The following is a 15,794-nucleotide window of genomic DNA, read 5'->3' on the forward strand; positions in this document are numbered from 1 at the left end:
CCCACCGGGATGCCTGGGTTCCCATTTGGAAGAGAAGCTGCCACCAGTGCACCTGTTAGAGCCAAATCCGCGGTGTTGCTAATTGGCAGGGTTTGGGGTGTTCTGCATAGAGCCCCAAGCAGCTGCAGTTCTGGGAAAACTCAGGAGAAAGTTGGCTCCCGTTGAACCCGCCGGGACTTTCGTGGGGCCCGGCGCCAAATTCTGGCCACAAAGGCACAAAAAGCTAAAGGTGGTGTAAACGGCGTGAGTGGATCAGAGAGAGTCATTGACACAGCTGTTTGGATAACTCCCAGCCTCCCTGCTCTAACCATCAGCCCCACTCCCCTCCCAGAGCTGGGAAGAGAACCCAAGAGTCCCGGCTCCCAGCCCCCCGCCAGGCAATGTCAGGATGCTCCCTGCACAGAAGCTAATGACAAAGCCCCAGACACTGCAAGCAGCTCCCAATTCCCTGGCAGATGCCTGGCCCCTGCCCCACACGGGCCTGAGCTCCGCAGGGCGTGAATTGCCCAGGGCAGCATTCCTGACAGCTGTAGGGGCAGAGCTGGGGAGGGGTCGGCAGCCAGGACTCCTGGGTTCCAGCCCCGTGTCTCAAAGGGGAGTGGTGTCTAGTGGTGAGAGCAGGCGAGTGAGAGCTGGGAGCCAGGACTCCTGGGTTCTCTCCTGACTGGGAGGGGAGTGGGGGCTAGTGCTTAGAGTGGGGGGAGGGGCAGCGAGCCAGGACTCCTGGGTTCTCTCCCCAGCTCTGGCAGGGGAAGAGCTCTGCCCCCTTTGTCCTATCTCTCTCCCCTCCCTGCGATAAGATCCAGCTTCTGGCGGAAGTCAAGCTCCGCCCCGGGCTTCACACATGGCCACCGCCATCTTTGTCCCTGGCAGATGCGCCCACTCCCGGCTGGGCCCGAATAGGGCAGGCTCAGATCAGCCGCCATCTTCGAGCCAGAGCGAGGCTGAGGGGCCAGAAAGTTGCAGCCCAGCCCCCCCCTGCAGCGCTGCAGGTACCAGCCTTGGGGGCGCCCCTCACTCCCGACATGCAGCCCCCCCCGGGCCGGCCGGCGCCCCTCACTCCCGGCCCGTAGCCCCCCCCCGGCTCCGCCTGCGCCCCCCCCGGCTCCGCCTGCGCCCCTCACTCCCGACATGCAGCCCCCCCCGGGCCGGCCGGCGCCCCTCACTCCCGGCCCGTAGCCCCCCCCCAGCTCCGCCTGCGCCCCTCACTCCCGACATGCAGCCACCCCCCCCCCCGGCTCCGCCTGCGCCCCTCACTCCCGACATGCAGCCACCCCCCCCCCCAGCTCCGCCTGCGCCCCTCACTCCCGACATGCAGCCACCCCCCCCCCAGCTCCGCCTGCGCCCCTCACTCCCGACATGCAGCCTCCCCCGGGCCGGCCGGCGCCCCTCACTCCCGACATGCAGCCCCCCCGGCTCTGCCTGCGCCCCTCACTCCCGGCCCGCAGCCCCTCCCCCCCGGCTCGGCCGGCGCCCCTCACTCCCGGCCCGCAGCCCCCCCCCGGCTCGGCCGGCGCCCCTCACTCCCGACATGCAGCCCCCCCCGGCTAGGCCGGCGCCCCTCACTCCCGACATGCAGCCCCCCCCGGCTCCGCCTGCGATCCTCACTCCCGACATGCAGCCCCCCCCGGCTCGGCCGGCGCCCCTCACTCCCGGCCCGTAGCCCCCCCCCCTGGCTCGGCCGGCGCCCCTCACTCCCGGCCCGTAGCCCCCCCCCCCCGGCTCGGCCGGCGCCCCTCACTCCCGGCCCATAGCCCCCCCCCGGCTTGGCCGGCGCCCCTCACTCCCAACCCGCAGCCCCCCCCCCGGCTCCGCCGGTGCCCCTCACTCCCGACCCGCAGCTCCCCTCCTCTCTGCCGGTGCCCCTCACTCCCGACCCGCAGCTCCCCCCCGTCTCTGCCGGTGCCCCTCACTCCCGACCCACAATCGCCTCTCCACACTGGGCAGGAAAATGGACCTGGGAGTGGAACCCAGGAGTCCTGGTCTGTCTCGCCCCTGAGCGTCTCATCGTGATTGTACCCTCCCGACGCCCCCTGGCGGAGAGGCCGGGGCGCATTATCCCCTCCTACAGAGAGGGAACCAGAGGCACAGAAACCCAGCGGATGCTCCTTTTCCAGGGGCTGTTCCAGGGCAGGCAACAGAAGTTGGGTTCCTCAGGCCCTGGACCAGAGCCCCCTAACACCCACCCGGAGCCCCTGAAGAATTGGCTCCGTGAGCTGGCAGCAGTAGTAGGTTGTTATCCTGCTCCAGCTGGGATGGCTGCAAAGGGAAGGTGGGGAGAGGTAGGAGGGATTGTGGGTAAATTCAGGGCTGGAGGAATGGGGAATAGCAGCGCCCTCAGCCGGGGACAGGGATCTCTGGTTTATTGAATCACAGAAGATCAGGGTTGTAAGAGGCCTCAGGAGGTTCTAGTCCAACCCCCTGCTCAAAGCAGGACCAACCCCAACTAAATCATCCCAGCCAGGGCTTTGTCAAGCTGGGCCTTAAAAACCGCGAAGAAAGGAGATTCCACCACCTCCCTCGGAAACCCATTCCAGTGCTTCACCACCCTCCTAGTGAAATAGGTTTCCCTAATATCCAACCTAAACCTCCCCCACTGCAACCTGAGACCATCGCTCCTTGTTCTGTCATCTGCCACCACTGAGAACAGCCCAGCTCCATCCTCTTTGGAGCCCCCCTTCAGGGAATCATAGAATCATAGAATATAAGGGTTGGAAGGGACCCCAGAAGGTCATCTAGTTCAACCCCCTGCTCGAAGCAGGACCAATTCCCAGTTAAATCATCCCAGCCAGGGCTTTGTCAAGCCTGACCTTAAAAACCTCTAAGGAAGGAGATTCTACCACCTCCCTAGGTAACGCATTCCAGTGTTTCACCACCCTCTTAGTGAAAAAGTTTTTCCTAATATCCAATCTAAACCTCCCCCACTGCAGCTTGAGACCATTACTCCTCGTTCTGTCATCTGCTACCATTGAGAACAGTCTAGAGCCATCCTCTTTGGAACCCCCTTTCAGGTAGTTGAAAGCAGCTATCAAATCCCCCCTCATTCTTCTCTTCTGCAGGCTAAACAATCCCAGCTCCCTCAGCCTCTCCTCATAACTCATGTGTTCCAGACCCCTAATCATTTTTGTTGCCCTTCGCTGGACTGTCTCCAATTTATCCACATCCTTCTTGAAGTGTGGGGCCCAAAACTGGACACAGTACTCCAGATGAGGCCTCACCAATGTCGAATAGAGGGGAACGATCACGTCCCTCGATCTGCTCGCTATGCCCCTACTTATACATCCCAAAATGCCATTGGCCTTCTTGGCAACAAGGGCACACTGCTGACTCATATCCAGCTTCTCGTCCACTGTCACCCCTAGGTCCTTTTCTGTAGAACTGCTGCCTAGCCATTCGGTCCCTAGTCTGTAGCGGTGCATTGGGTTCTTCCGTCCTAAGTGCAGGACCCTGCACTTATCCTTATTGAACCTCATCAGATTTCTTTTGGCCCAATCCTCCAATTTGTCTAGGTCCTTCTGTATCCTATCCCTCCCCTCCAGCGTATCTACCACTCCTCCCAGTTTAGTATCATCCGCAAATTTGCTGAGAGTGCAATCCACACCATCCTCCAGATCATTTATGAAGATATTGAACAAAACCGGCCCCAGGACCGACCCTTGGGGCACTCCACTTGATACCGGCTGCCAACTAGACATGGAGCCATTGATAACTACCCGTTGAGCCCGACAATCTAGCCAGCTTTCTACCCACCTTGTAGTGCATTCATCCAGCCCATACTTCCTTAACTTGCTGACAAGAATACTGTGGGAGACTGTGTCAAAAGCTTTGCTAAAGTCAAGAAACAATACATCCACTGCTTTCCCTTCATCCACAGAACCAGTAATCTCATCATAGAAGGCGATTAGATTAGTCAGGCATGACCTTCCCTTGGTGAATCCATGCTGGCTGTTCCTGATCACTTTCCTCTCATGCAAGTGCTTCAGGATTGATTCTTTGAGGACCTGCTCCATGATTTTTCCAGGGACTGAAGTGAGGCTGACTGGCCTGTAGTTCCCAGGATCCTCCTTCTTCCCTTTTTTAAAGATTGGCACTACATTAGCCTTTTTCCAGTTATCCGGGACTTCCCCGGTTCACCACGAGTTATCAAAGATAATGGCCAATGGCTCTGCAATCACAGCCGCCAGTTCCTTCAGCACTCTCGGATGCAACTCGTCCGGCCCCATGGACTTGTGCACATCCAGCTTTTCTAAATAGTCCCTAACCACCTCTATCTCCACAGAGGGCTGGCCATCTCTTCCCCATTTTGTGATGCCCAGCGTAGCAGTCTGGGAGCTAACCTTGTTAGTGAAAACAGAGGCAAAAAAAGCATTGAGTACATTAGCTTTTTCCACATCCTCTGTCACTAGTTTGCCTCCCTCATTCAGTAAGGGGCCCACACATTCAGAGTTGAAGGCTTCAAGCAAATTCCCCCTCGCTCTTCTCTGCTGCAGACTAAATAACCCCAGTTCCCTCAGCCTCTCCTCGTAAGTCATGTGCCCCAGACCCCTGATCATTTTCGTTGCCCTCCGCTGGACTGTCTCCAGTTTGTCCACATCCCTTCTGTAGTGGGGTCCCAAAACTGGATGTGGCCTCACCAATGCCAAATAGGGGGAATAATCACGTCCCTCGATCTGCTGGCAATGCTCCTACTAATACAGCCCAATATGCCGTTGGCCTTCTTGGCAACAAGGGCATGCTGCTGACTCATATCCAGCTTCTCGTCCACTGTCACCCCTAGGTCCTTTTCTGTAGAACGGCTGCCAAGCTCTTCGGTCCCTAGTCTGTAGCGGTGCATGGGATTCTTCCGTCCTAAGTGCAGGACTCTGCACTTGTCCTCGCTGAACCTCATCAGATTTCTTTTGGCCCAATCCTCTAATTTGTCTAGGTCCCTCTGTATCCTATCCCTGCCCTCCAGCGTATCTACCTCTCCCCTCAGTATTACCCGCGAACTTGCTGAGGGTGCAATTCATCCCATCATCCAGATCATTAATAAAGATGTTGAACAAAACCAGCCCCAAAACTGACCCCCTGGGGCACTCCGCTTGATACCAGCTGCCAACTAGACATTGAGCAGTTGATTACTACCTGTTGAGCCCAACGATCCAGCCAGGTTTCTATCCACCTTATCGTCCATTCATCCAGCCCATACTTCTTTAACTTGCTGGCAAGAATACTGTGTGAGACCATATCAAAAGCTTTGTAAAGTCAAGATGTATTACATCCACCACTTTCCCCATATCCACAGAGCCAGTTATCTCAGCATAGAAGGCAATCAGGTTGGTCAGGCATGACTTGCCCTTGGTGAATCTATCCCCCATTGCCCCCAATTTCTCCAGGAGTATCATGAACCCAGCCATGTTGTCCCCAGGGTACTTTCAACCCAAAGTTCTTGGTAACTTTTCCTCTGTGCAAGGTGGTGTCAGGGGAGACGCGGCCGATCGATGGCTGGCACAAACAGGACAACACAAGAGTGCTTTCACTTAAAGCTAAACTTTACTTAGTGTCAGGCACTTACACAACAGGTTAGTGAAACACCCTCAACCCTTGATAATTACCGAAGCTGAGTGTGGCCCTCGAGTGGCGCTGTGACAGGCTTCCGCCGGCCAAACTTCTGTCTGGACCCTGAGATGCGTCCAGAGGGAGTGTCCCTGAAGAAACTCCCCCGAACAAACTTTCCCCCCTTATTTACACGTTAGTAATACGATGACAAACAAACTCAGACTTTCCCCCCTTATTTACACGTTACTAATACGATGACATGTCACTTAAAGAACACTTGCTAAGCGAGCAATTTTTAAAGGTCAGGCAAGAGGTTTCCTTCTGATCATTAATTTAACCAAATGTGGTTTTAGCGTGAACGTGCCTCGATGCCCTGATAGATCCATTCCTATTTTTCTAAAATACACGTATCAGCGATTTCCACGTTCGTAGCAGGACCCCGGAACCTGCTCCCCTCCTGCCTTGGTTAAGCGAAGGCCGCTGCGTGGCCTCTCTATGGGCAGCTGACGAGGCTGCTGTTAGCAGCAAACGTTAGTGATTCAGGCACTTTACTGGTTTGCCAAGATCTCCACGTACAGCCTCTCCGGCACCCACTACGGGCCGGAACATGAAGTGCGGGATGAGGTGCCTGGCAGAGCTCGGCGAGGCACCCAGAGGAGCCTGCTGGAGCCCCAAAGAAGGAGAATCCGTCCGGGCTGCTGGCTGCCAGGAGAGACACCTGAGGCCAAAAGTACCATCCCGCAGAGGGGCAGGACTCCTGGGTTCTCTCCCTGGCTCTGGGAGAGGAGTGGGGTCTGGTGGTTAGAGCAGGGAGTAGAGCTGGGAGCCAGGACTCCTGGGTTCTCTCCCCCAGTGACCCCACGCCCTGTCCCTGCAGTGGAAGCCCCGTCTGGCATTGGGGACCTGGTTCTGGCAGCCGAGCTGATGGAGGTGACGGGAGCGTCCCCCTGCTATGCCCAGCACCGGGGCGGGACCCAGCCGGCCATGCAGCACGACCAGGCGGCCTACGGCATCCCACAGGAGCCGGCCGCACGGTGCGGGAGCTGCAGGAGATGGTGCATCGGCAGAGCCAGCTGCTGCAGAACTCGCAGGAGGCCCTGGCTGCCAGCCAGGAGCGCTGCCAGGAGCTGCAGGTGAGGCAGTAGGGAGCACTGTGCTGCAAGGAGGGGGCAGGGGGATCATTGCAGGGAGCACCCTTCCCATACCCCATCCCAGAGTCAGCTGTATCCCAGCGCTGGGCGAGGGGTTCCCGGATACCCAGCCCCACCCCAGAGTCAGCTGCATCTCCGGCTCTGCGTGCCGCAGGAGAGGTCGGAGAGCGAGTGCTGGGTGGTGGCGTCGGAGCTGGGCCAGCGGATCGCGGCGCTGGAGGCGGAGAACCGGAACCTGCGGTGCGAGCGGGACCAGCTGGAGAGCCGGACACGGGGGCTGCGGGAGGAGCCGGAGCGGAGCCGCAGCTCAATGCTGCACGTCGGCCAGAAGCTGAAGGAGCAGGGGGGCCGGGCCGGGCCTGCCTGGCCAGCGTCCGGGACGACAGCAAGGGGCTGCGGTTCTACACTGGCTTCGGCAGCGCCCAGCGCCTGGCCGCATTCCTGGCCTTCCTGTCTGAGGGGGAGCCGCGGCGGGGGGCCGAACCGGGCCCCCCCAGCGCCCTGAGCCCCAGCTCTTCCTGGTGCTGGTGCGGCTGGGGCTGCTCCTGCAGGATCTGGCCTTTCGCTTCCAGCTCTCCGAGGCCACTGCCTCCCGCTACTGGCTCAGCTGGACCCAGCTCATGGAGACCCGGCTGGCCCAGGTGAGCCCCCCCGGGGGGCCAGCACCCCCAGAGGGAAAAGGCCCCATACCTCATTCCCGGCCCCCGAGCCAGTCAGTCCCTGCCCTGGGACCAGATGGGAGCTGGCGCCCCCTAGAGGGGAGCAGGGGAGAACCCCCCATCCCTACCTGGGTATCTGCATGCGGAATATGGAGGGACTGGTCCACCCCTCACATGGAGAGGAGGCGTGGCTTGGAGGGGTGGTCCCGCCCCCCCAAGGGGCAGGGGTTGCCCAGAGGGATAGGTAGGCCCTCCAAATGGGGGGGAGGTGTGGTCCCCCCCACCTGGGAAGGGGGTGTGGCCTGGAGGGGCTGGTCCCCACACATGAGAATGGGGGTGGCACGGAGGGCCCCCCGCCCCCCAGGGCAGGGCCTGACACTCCCATCCCCCTCTCCCCAGGTGCCGGTGTGGTGCAGCCCGCGTGGAGCGCTTCGAGCCGCAGCGGGCGTCCCGGGTCAGGGGCGTCCCGCGGGTGGTGCTGGACTGCGCCCAGCTCCGCTCCGAGGGCCGGGGCCGGCAGCTCTATGCCCTGCAGGACTGTGCCCTGGCCGCCCCCAGTGGCTTCCTGCTGCAGTGCCGCCCTGCTGGGCGGGGAGGGGGGGGCAGGGCCGGGGCTGCCCCCTTCCTGCGGGACGGCCCCGTGGCCCTCAGCGCCCAGCAGGGGGAGGCCTGCCTGCAGCTGCTCAGCCTGGCCAGCCTGGCTGACAAGGCCCTGCGCTTCCGCTTCCTGCACGGGGTCCAGCCCCCCACCATGGAGGGCCAGGTGGGGCGGGCCTGGGCCATCTGCTGCTACCTGGCCTGCCTGCTACATGAGCCCATGGGGCTGGCATAGGTGAGGGAGGTGGGGCTTTGGGGATTCCCCCCTTCCTCAGTGGCTGGCAGGTGTAGGGCTGTGATAGGGGCCTGGATTCTCCCCCCCACACCAGTGGCTGGTGGGGAGATCTGGGGGTGCAGCACCTGAGGAGGCTCATTGGGGGTGGGCAGGGGGTCCTGCTCACAGCTGTAGCTGATCTGCGTGGCAGCCTGGATAGAGCATTTGGCCCCACGGTGCCCCCTCCTGGGGGTGTCTCTGCACAGGAAGGGGGCTATGGTTGGCGGAGGGATGAATCCTGCTCCTAGGAGGAAGGAGACTGGTCACATTTGGCCTCTGTGGGCCTGAGCCCTGGGAGGGGCCAAGCCCCCCATTGATTCCAGCCCATGAAGGCAGGGCGATGGGATGGTAACTGGGTACTGGAAGCAGCTGGAGCTGTATCATTCCCCCTTCCACACGGGTGAGGGTAAACTGAGGCACAAAGACCATGCTCCGCCAAGGATAGAACCCAGGAGTCCTGGCTCCCAGCCCGCCCCCAACCACTAGTCACACTCCCCTCCCAGTTGGGGGGAGGGTGGGGTTAGGGAGAAAGAGAAACTGGGAGCCGGGACTGCTGGGTTCTAGCATCACCTTTTCTGCCTCAGTTTCCGGCTGTTTTCTCCCCCTTCTGCCCAGCTGCTCCTGGCTCTAGCCGTTTTGAGGGGGTGGGGGGGTAGCTGGGAAGGGGAGGCAATTCCCCACCTTTGCCAAACTGGGGCGGGGGGAGGAGGCCTGCAGGGCCACAGCCCTGTTGTTCTCAATGCAGGTGGGTTCCTGGATTATTTGTCCCCCCCCCCCGCCTTTTTGGTTGGAAATAAACCCTTTGTTCCTGGTAACGGCTGTGAGGAGAGATCCGTGAGCAGGGCACCCTCCAAAACCCATCTGGGGCATGGACAGAGGGTATTGTAACCCAAGGTGAGCCCTCCCCCTCTCCCTGTGGGCACAGCCCTGCCCCACAGCCACAGCCTGCCATGGAGAAAGCCCTGGGCCCCTCACTCTGGGAGTGTTGGTTTAGCAGGGGGGGATGACAACTCCTGGGAGTGGGCTCTAGGGAGTGAGAGCAGGGGTGGGGCAGGCTTTCCATGGCCTGTCCCCAGCTCTTCCCTGGGGTGGGAGGTTGGCTGAAGGGGCAGGGCACTGGCCACTCCCAGCATAAGTGACCCAATTGCTGGGCTCCCCTCTGCCCCACTGACTCAGAGAGACCCTATTCAGCAGGGGAGCGGGGGATGACGGGGGGACACACTACTGCTCCATGTGGATAATGGGGCTCACCCTACACAGCCCCAAGGAGGAGCCAGGTCAGGGGGTAGCCCTTGGAGGGAGCCTGAGCCCCCCTGGAAGGGCAGGTGCCCCCAAAACCTACTCTTGCCGCCATCACAGCTGCTGTCTGTGGGAGAGGGACAGGAGCTAATACAGACCCCATTACAACCTGGGGCGGCTCAGGGGCTACATATCCAGGGACCCCTCGCCTGGTGCTGAGATGCAGTCCCTGTGGGGTGGGGCACGGGGACCGAGTATTCGGGGGCCCCTCGCCCCGCACTGGGACGTGGCCCTCTGGATAGTCAGGAGGAAGGGCACCGCCCGGGAAGCGAACAGAGCAGACACCAGCCCATGGTTCTGACCCCTTTATTGGACCCAGGCAGCTGCAGGCCGGCGCAGTTAGTTCTTGTAGCCCCGGCTGGCGCGGCGGCCCCGGGCCCGCTCGAACTTCCGCCCCTTGGAGCGCACGTAGGGCCTGTGGGGAGGGGAGAGAGGGGTTAGCGGGATGCCCACGGGTGCTGCTCCCCCAACCCAGCTTCCTCCCATGCCAGGGATTCCCCCCCTCTGCTCAGGCCCAGTTCACAGGCTGACCCCCACCTGCTCTCCAGGGGCGGAAGGCCCAGGGAGCACCCTACAGTGAGGTGCCTGCAGGAGCTGGACACAGCCAGTGACGGCTCCAGGGGCAGGTTGTTTTGAAACACGACCCAACACATTAGTGGGGCTGGTCACAGGGCTCTAGTGTCTCTGGGAGTCCTGGCCCCCAACCACCAGACCCCCACCCCACATAGCCAGGGAGAGAACCCAGGAGGCCTGACCCCCACAAGACACAGGAACATGATCCACTCTGGGGATATCCTTCTATTACCTGAACTTCTCCCCACCCAGGGCTCATGCTCAGCCTAGCTGGGCCAGGCACCCCCAGGGCAGGCACAGGAAGCGGGACCCAGAGCAGTGGCTCAGTGGAGCGGGAGGGGGTTTGCACTCACTTGGTGTGACTGTGGGGGGTGCCGGGGGCCTTGCCAAAGTGCCGGTACACCTCGCGTCCCTTCCTGGGCCCTGGGGGGAGACAGTGTTACATCAACAGTGACAACCTCGCATAGGGGTGCAGACCCCCCCGGCTCAGAGACAGTGCAGGGAGGGCTTCTCCAGGCACCAGCCCACAGGGGCAGCCTGGGCCCTTTGCAGAGCTCCAGGGCCAGCAACTCCATGTGCCAGGTGGTCAGGGCCCTGTTCTGCGCCAGGATCCCCCACACAGCTGTGCCCGAGGCTGGGCAGGGTATATCTCGACTTTAGTGAGGCTTTTGATACTGTCTTGCAGACCTTCTCATCAACAAACTAGGGAAATCCAACCTAGATGGAGCTACTGTGAGGTGGGGGCCTAACTGGTTGGAAAACCCTCCCCAGAGAGTAGTTATCAGTGGTTCAGTCAGGCTGGAAGGGCCTAACGAGTGGGGTCCTGCAGGGATCAGTTCTGGGTCCGGTTCTGTTCAGTTATCTTCATCAAGAATTTAGATAATAGCCTAGAGGGGAAACTTCTAAAGTTTGTGGACAATACCAAGCTGCTTCGGAGGATAGGATTAAAATTCAAAATGATCTGGACAAACGGGAGAAATGGTCTGAAGTAAACAGGATGAAATTCAATCAGGACAAATGCAAAGCGCTCCACTTAGGAAGGACCCATCAGTGGCACACATACAGAATGGGAAAGGACGGCCTCGGAAGGAGTACCGCGGAAAGGGATCTGGGGGTCACAGTGGATCACAAGCTAAATATGAGTCAACACTAACGCTGTTGCAAAAACAGCGAACGTCTTTCTGGGCTGTATTAGCAGGAGTGTTGTGAGCAAGACACGAGAAGTGATTCTTGCGCTCTGCTCCATGATGATTAGGTCTCAGCTGGAGCATGGTGTCCAGTTCTGGGCACCACATTCCAGGCAAGATGTGGAGGAACTGGAGAAAGTCCAGAGAAGAGCAACAAAAATAAAGGTCTAGAAAACATGAGCTGCGAGGGAAGATTGAAGCAATTGGGTTTAGTCTGGAGAAGAGAAGACAGAGGGGACGTGATAACAGTTTTCAAGTTCATAAAAGGTGGTTACAAGGAAGAGGGAGAGAAATTGTTCTCGTTAACCTCGGAGGACAGGACCAGAAGCAATGGGCTTAAATTGAAACAAGGGCGGTTTAGGTTGGACAGTAGGGAAAACTTCCTGTCAGTGGTTAAGCACTAGAATAAGTTGCCCAGGGAGGTTGTGGAATCTCCATCACTGGGGATTTTTAAGAGCAGGTCAGACAAACCCCTGTCAGGGATGGTCCAGCTAATCCTTAGTCCTGCCATGCATGTAGGGGTCTGGACTAGACGCCCTCTCGAGGTCCCTTCCAATTCTGCGTAGAGCCCTTCGGCTGGGGTGGCCAGCTCTGGGGTGGGGCGTGGGTGCTGGTCACAGAGGGACCCCTCGCCCAGTGCTGGGACGCGGCCCCCCCAGGGTGGGGCACGAGGGCTGGGTATACAGGGACCCCTCCCCCAGTGCTGGGACGCGCCCCCCCTGGGGTGGGGCAGGTCAATTTCAACAGCACTAACAGCGCTGGCCCCAATGCCCCCACCTTGTTCAAACTGGCTGCCCGGGGACAGCGCCCCCTGCTGAGTCCCATCCCTGCAGCCCAGCTGGCCCCAGCTGCCTGTTGCAGGTTGTGTGGGGCAGGGCCAGTGCCCGGCCCAGCAGAGGGCGTGGGGGGGACTCACCTGAGAGCAGCACGGTGCCCTGGCCCTTGGGGGCTGCCATGGCCAGCTGGTCAAAGGTCATGATCTGACCCCCCGCCTTCAGGATGCGACTGCGGGCTCCTTGGGTCACCCGCAGGGCACAGACCTGCCAGGAGAGATGGGTCAGTGACGGCCCCGGTGCTGCCCCCCCCCCACTAGCCCCCACTCCCCTCCAGAGCCCGGAGAGAACCCAGGAGTCCTGGCTCCCAACCCGTTGGGATGGGGACCCCGCAGCACCCGGCTTCACCTTCAGCTTAGGGATGTTGTGGATGCGGATGTCGTCGGTGATGGTTCCCACCACCACGGCCGTCTTGTTATCCCGCCCTGGGAGCTTCATCTTGCGGATCTGGGGGAGGAAGGGGACAGAGGATCAGCGAGACCCCCCCGACTCTGGGCAGCGCAGCACCCCGGGACATGGCCCTCCCAGGACACGCTGTCAGTGTCTCCAGGGTACAGGGACGCAGGCAGGAGGAGAACCCATGAGTCCACGTGTCAAGTCAAATGGAACAGCACAGGGGCACTGCGGGTCAGGCAGAGCTGGGGCGTGGCCCCAGGGCTGGGATGAGGGGCCTGAGGAGAGCCCAGGGCTGGGCGAGCAGGTGGCCGTGGGGCACAGGTAGGGCTGGTCTAGCAGGGGCTGTGGGTAGGGTTGAGGGGCACAGGTAGGGCCGGGCGAGCAGGGGGCTGTGGGTCCCCCCGTCCCCACTTACCATGCGGGAGAGGGCGAGTGGCGGGCGGTTGGTGCGGCTCATGAAGAGGCGTTTCAGGACGACCTTGTTGAAGCGGGAGCTGGTGCGGCGCGCCAGGAAGCGGTACAACTGGGGGGGACACGGCCATCAGGGGGAGCCCTTGCCGCCCCCCCCCCCCCCCGTGGGCACCATGGGGAAACTGAGGCAGTGACAGGCTCTCCTGGCTGTGCTTACACAGGTCACATTAGACAGCAGCAGCCAGTCCCAGAACCCAGGTGTCCTGCCTCTCAGGAGTCCTCACTCCCAGCCCCTCCCCCCACTAGCCCCCACTCCCCTCCCTGAGCTGTGGAGAGAACCCAGGCGTCCTGGCCCCCTGCAGACCCCCAGGGGGGCGTTACCTTGACCAGCAGGCGCAGGTAGATATCCTGGCTCTTGGGCTCCGTGCGGCGAACCTTGCGGTCCTTGTTGTGTCGGATATCGACACCCTGGGGGGGACAGACGCTGTCAGGGCCCCCGCCTCGGTGTCCTCCCCGCCAGACACCCCAAGCTATGGGTCTGAGGCGTGCCCCGACTCTCCCACACACCTAGTACCCCGTAAGTCACCCCATCCCCTGCTGCTGCTACCCCAATGGCCACGGCTCCCAGGCAAATTAGAACCCCCCGCACCCAGGGTGTGCACAGCAGCGCCCCCATAGCCCGTCTCCCCAAGCTCCTCATGCCCCCCCCAATCCCCAGGTCCTCCCCTCCTCACCCTGCCCCTTACAGGGTTACCCTCAAACAGCCCACCCACCTGTGCCACCCCCTTCTCAGACCACATACCCCACAGTACCCCCCACCAGCGTGCCCTCACCATTACATATCACCCCTGCCCTCGATCCCTGGGTGCTCTGTATCCTCCCACTGGGTGCCCTGCTCCCACACTGGGTGCCCCCCCGGGCTGGGGGCTCCCCCCCACACCCAGTAACCCTCATGCCTTCTGCTCCACGGGTCCCCCAACCCCCACTTGGTGCCCCACGTCCCTCATCTCCCCTTACGGGGTGCCTCCCTTCCCAGCCTCTGCACAGGGTGCCCCCCACCCCTGCTAGGTGCCCTGCAGACCCTCCTCCACCCCCCCCCCCACCCGTGCTGGCTGCCCCACATATCCTCCTCCACCCCCCAATCATAGAACAGAATATCAGGCTTGGGAGGTATCTAGTCCAACCCCCTGCTCAGAGCAGGGCCAAGCCCCAATTTTTGCCCCAGATCCCTAAATGGCCCCCTCAAGGATTGAACTCACAACCCTGGGTTTAGCAGGCCAATGCTCAAACCACTAAGCTATCCCTCCCCCCCCCACTGAGTGCCCCCCGTCTCCCTCCCCACACAGGGTACCCCCCATCTCACATGCCCCCCCCAGCTGCCCCCAGCCAGGAGCCCCCCCAGCTCTCTGCCCCCCGGCATGTGCGCGGGGAGGCCCCGCCGACGGAGGCCCCCCCCCCCGTCCATTCAGGGCGATCCGGCCCTCCGGGGCCCCGCCTCAGCCCCCCGCAGGCCCAGGCCCGGGCTCGGCGCCCCCCTCCCGGCGGATGGCAGCGGATTCCCCCGCGGCCCCGGGTCTTACCATGACGGCGTCAGCGGCGGCTCGGCCCGGGAAGGAAGGAGGCGGGGCCGCGCGGGGGCTGATGGGAGCGGCGCTCCACTCTATGGCAGCGCGGCGGCAGGCAGAGCCCCACCGCGGCCAGACGTGCGACGCTCCGGCCGGCGGGCTCAATGGTGCTGGAGGACTCCGAGTTATGAGAGAGCAGCTGATAGAGTTTATGGAGCCCAGCCCGCGGGTCGGGTGGGGTGGGGTGAGGAAGGAGGAGTTCTCACAGAGATGGGGGCTAAACTAGGCAGGGGAGACTGGAGCAGAACAGAATTGGCTACTGGAGTTAACTGGAGCACAATATAACATGTTTCAGAGGAACAGCCGTGTTAGTCTGTATTCGCAAAAAGAAAAGGAGTACTTGTGGCACCTTAGAGACTAACCAATTTATTTGAGCATGAGCTTTCGTGAGCTACAGCTCACTTCATCAGAGCAGAACGGATCCGAATTTGGTGACTGGACAGACTAGACTAGCCGGACTAGACTAGTTTGGACACTAGGCTAGACCAGAGTGACTGTGTCTCAGATCCACGGGGAATTCTGATGTGTTGCAATTTCATTTCCTCCCTCAAGTGGAAATCTCACCTGTTTGGGCGAAATAATTCAAGTTGCTTCCTTTCGGCCTCATGGACGCCTATAAACCTTTCTATTGTGTTGCCTTATCACGGAGAGCATCAAAGTCCAAAGGAAGCAGCCGAAAGGAAACCTTTGGCCCATATTGAAAGGAAACGCTTGCTGCTGAAGACATTGACACATGCCTGCGTTTTGATGTTACCAGATCAGCATTTTCCAATGGAAACCTTCTTCCATCCGTTCATTTTCAAGTCTCTCTAGTTGCCATTAATACGCAGTTACTTGTACATTTGAATTTGAGGGATAGGAGGAGGGGAGGAATTGGTTACCACACAGGTGGGACAAAAAATCTATCTACCAATATGGGAAGAATACAGACTAACACAGCTGCTACTCTGAAACCTAGAAGAAGAGTGTGTGTCTCATTATTAAAAATAATAAATAGAGTCTGATTGAAGCATTTAAGTATTAGCAAATGCAAATAATCAATAAGAATAGAATCATTATTAATTTGTTACTTATAATAAACTTAAATCGCTGTGGGTGCTTAGATTGTGAGCTCTTGGGCGGCACTCTATTAACACCTGGTAGAAATAATAATGTACAGTGCCTCGCACAAGAGGGTCCTAGGTGTTACCACAATACCCCTAATAAATAATGTACAGCGCCTAGCACAATGGGAGTCCAGCTCTGCATTTC

General features: G+C 60.2%; 2 protein-coding genes across 4 annotated transcripts; one reads left to right on the forward strand and one right to left on the reverse strand.

The window, feature by feature from the left end:
• The first annotated feature begins 875 nt into the window (after window positions 1-875).
• LOC125628457 (uncharacterized) lies at window positions 876-8,331 on the forward strand. 3 transcript variants are annotated; one of them, XM_075122503.1, is made up of 4 exons: window positions 876-992; window positions 6,416-6,671; window positions 6,844-7,330; window positions 7,748-8,331. In XM_075122503.1, exons 2-4 carry the CDS (start codon window positions 6,491-6,493, stop codon window positions 8,178-8,180), a joined length of 1,101 nt encoding a protein of 366 aa, XP_074978604.1. In that variant the 5' UTR covers window positions 876-992; window positions 6,416-6,490; the 3' UTR covers window positions 8,181-8,331. The 3 variants fall into 3 exon arrangements, with proteins under 3 accessions (XP_074978604.1, XP_074978605.1, XP_074978603.1); XM_075122504.1 differs by lacking the exon at window positions 876-992 and adding an exon at window positions 5,990-6,268; XM_075122502.1 differs by lacking the exon at window positions 876-992 and having other exon boundaries at window positions 5,990-6,671.
• Window positions 8,332-9,808: 1,477 nt separating this feature from the next.
• Window positions 9,809-14,759, reverse strand: RPL18 (ribosomal protein L18). Its single transcript, XM_048832678.2, has 7 exons — window positions 14,499-14,759; window positions 13,300-13,386; window positions 12,923-13,030; window positions 12,460-12,558; window positions 12,195-12,318; window positions 10,445-10,514; window positions 9,809-9,933 (listed from the first exon to the last, which is right to left on the reverse strand). The coding sequence occupies exons 1-7, from the start codon at window positions 14,499-14,501 to the stop codon at window positions 9,858-9,860; spliced, it is 567 nt and encodes a 188-aa protein (XP_048688635.1). The 5' UTR covers window positions 14,502-14,759; the 3' UTR covers window positions 9,809-9,857.
• Window positions 14,760-15,794: the final 1,035 nt, after the last annotated feature.

The sequence above is a fragment of the Caretta caretta genome, chromosome 23, assembly GCF_965140235.1.
Source record: "Caretta caretta isolate rCarCar2 chromosome 23, rCarCar1.hap1, whole genome shotgun sequence".
Classification (NCBI taxonomy): Eukaryota; Metazoa; Chordata; order Testudines; family Cheloniidae; genus Caretta; species Caretta caretta.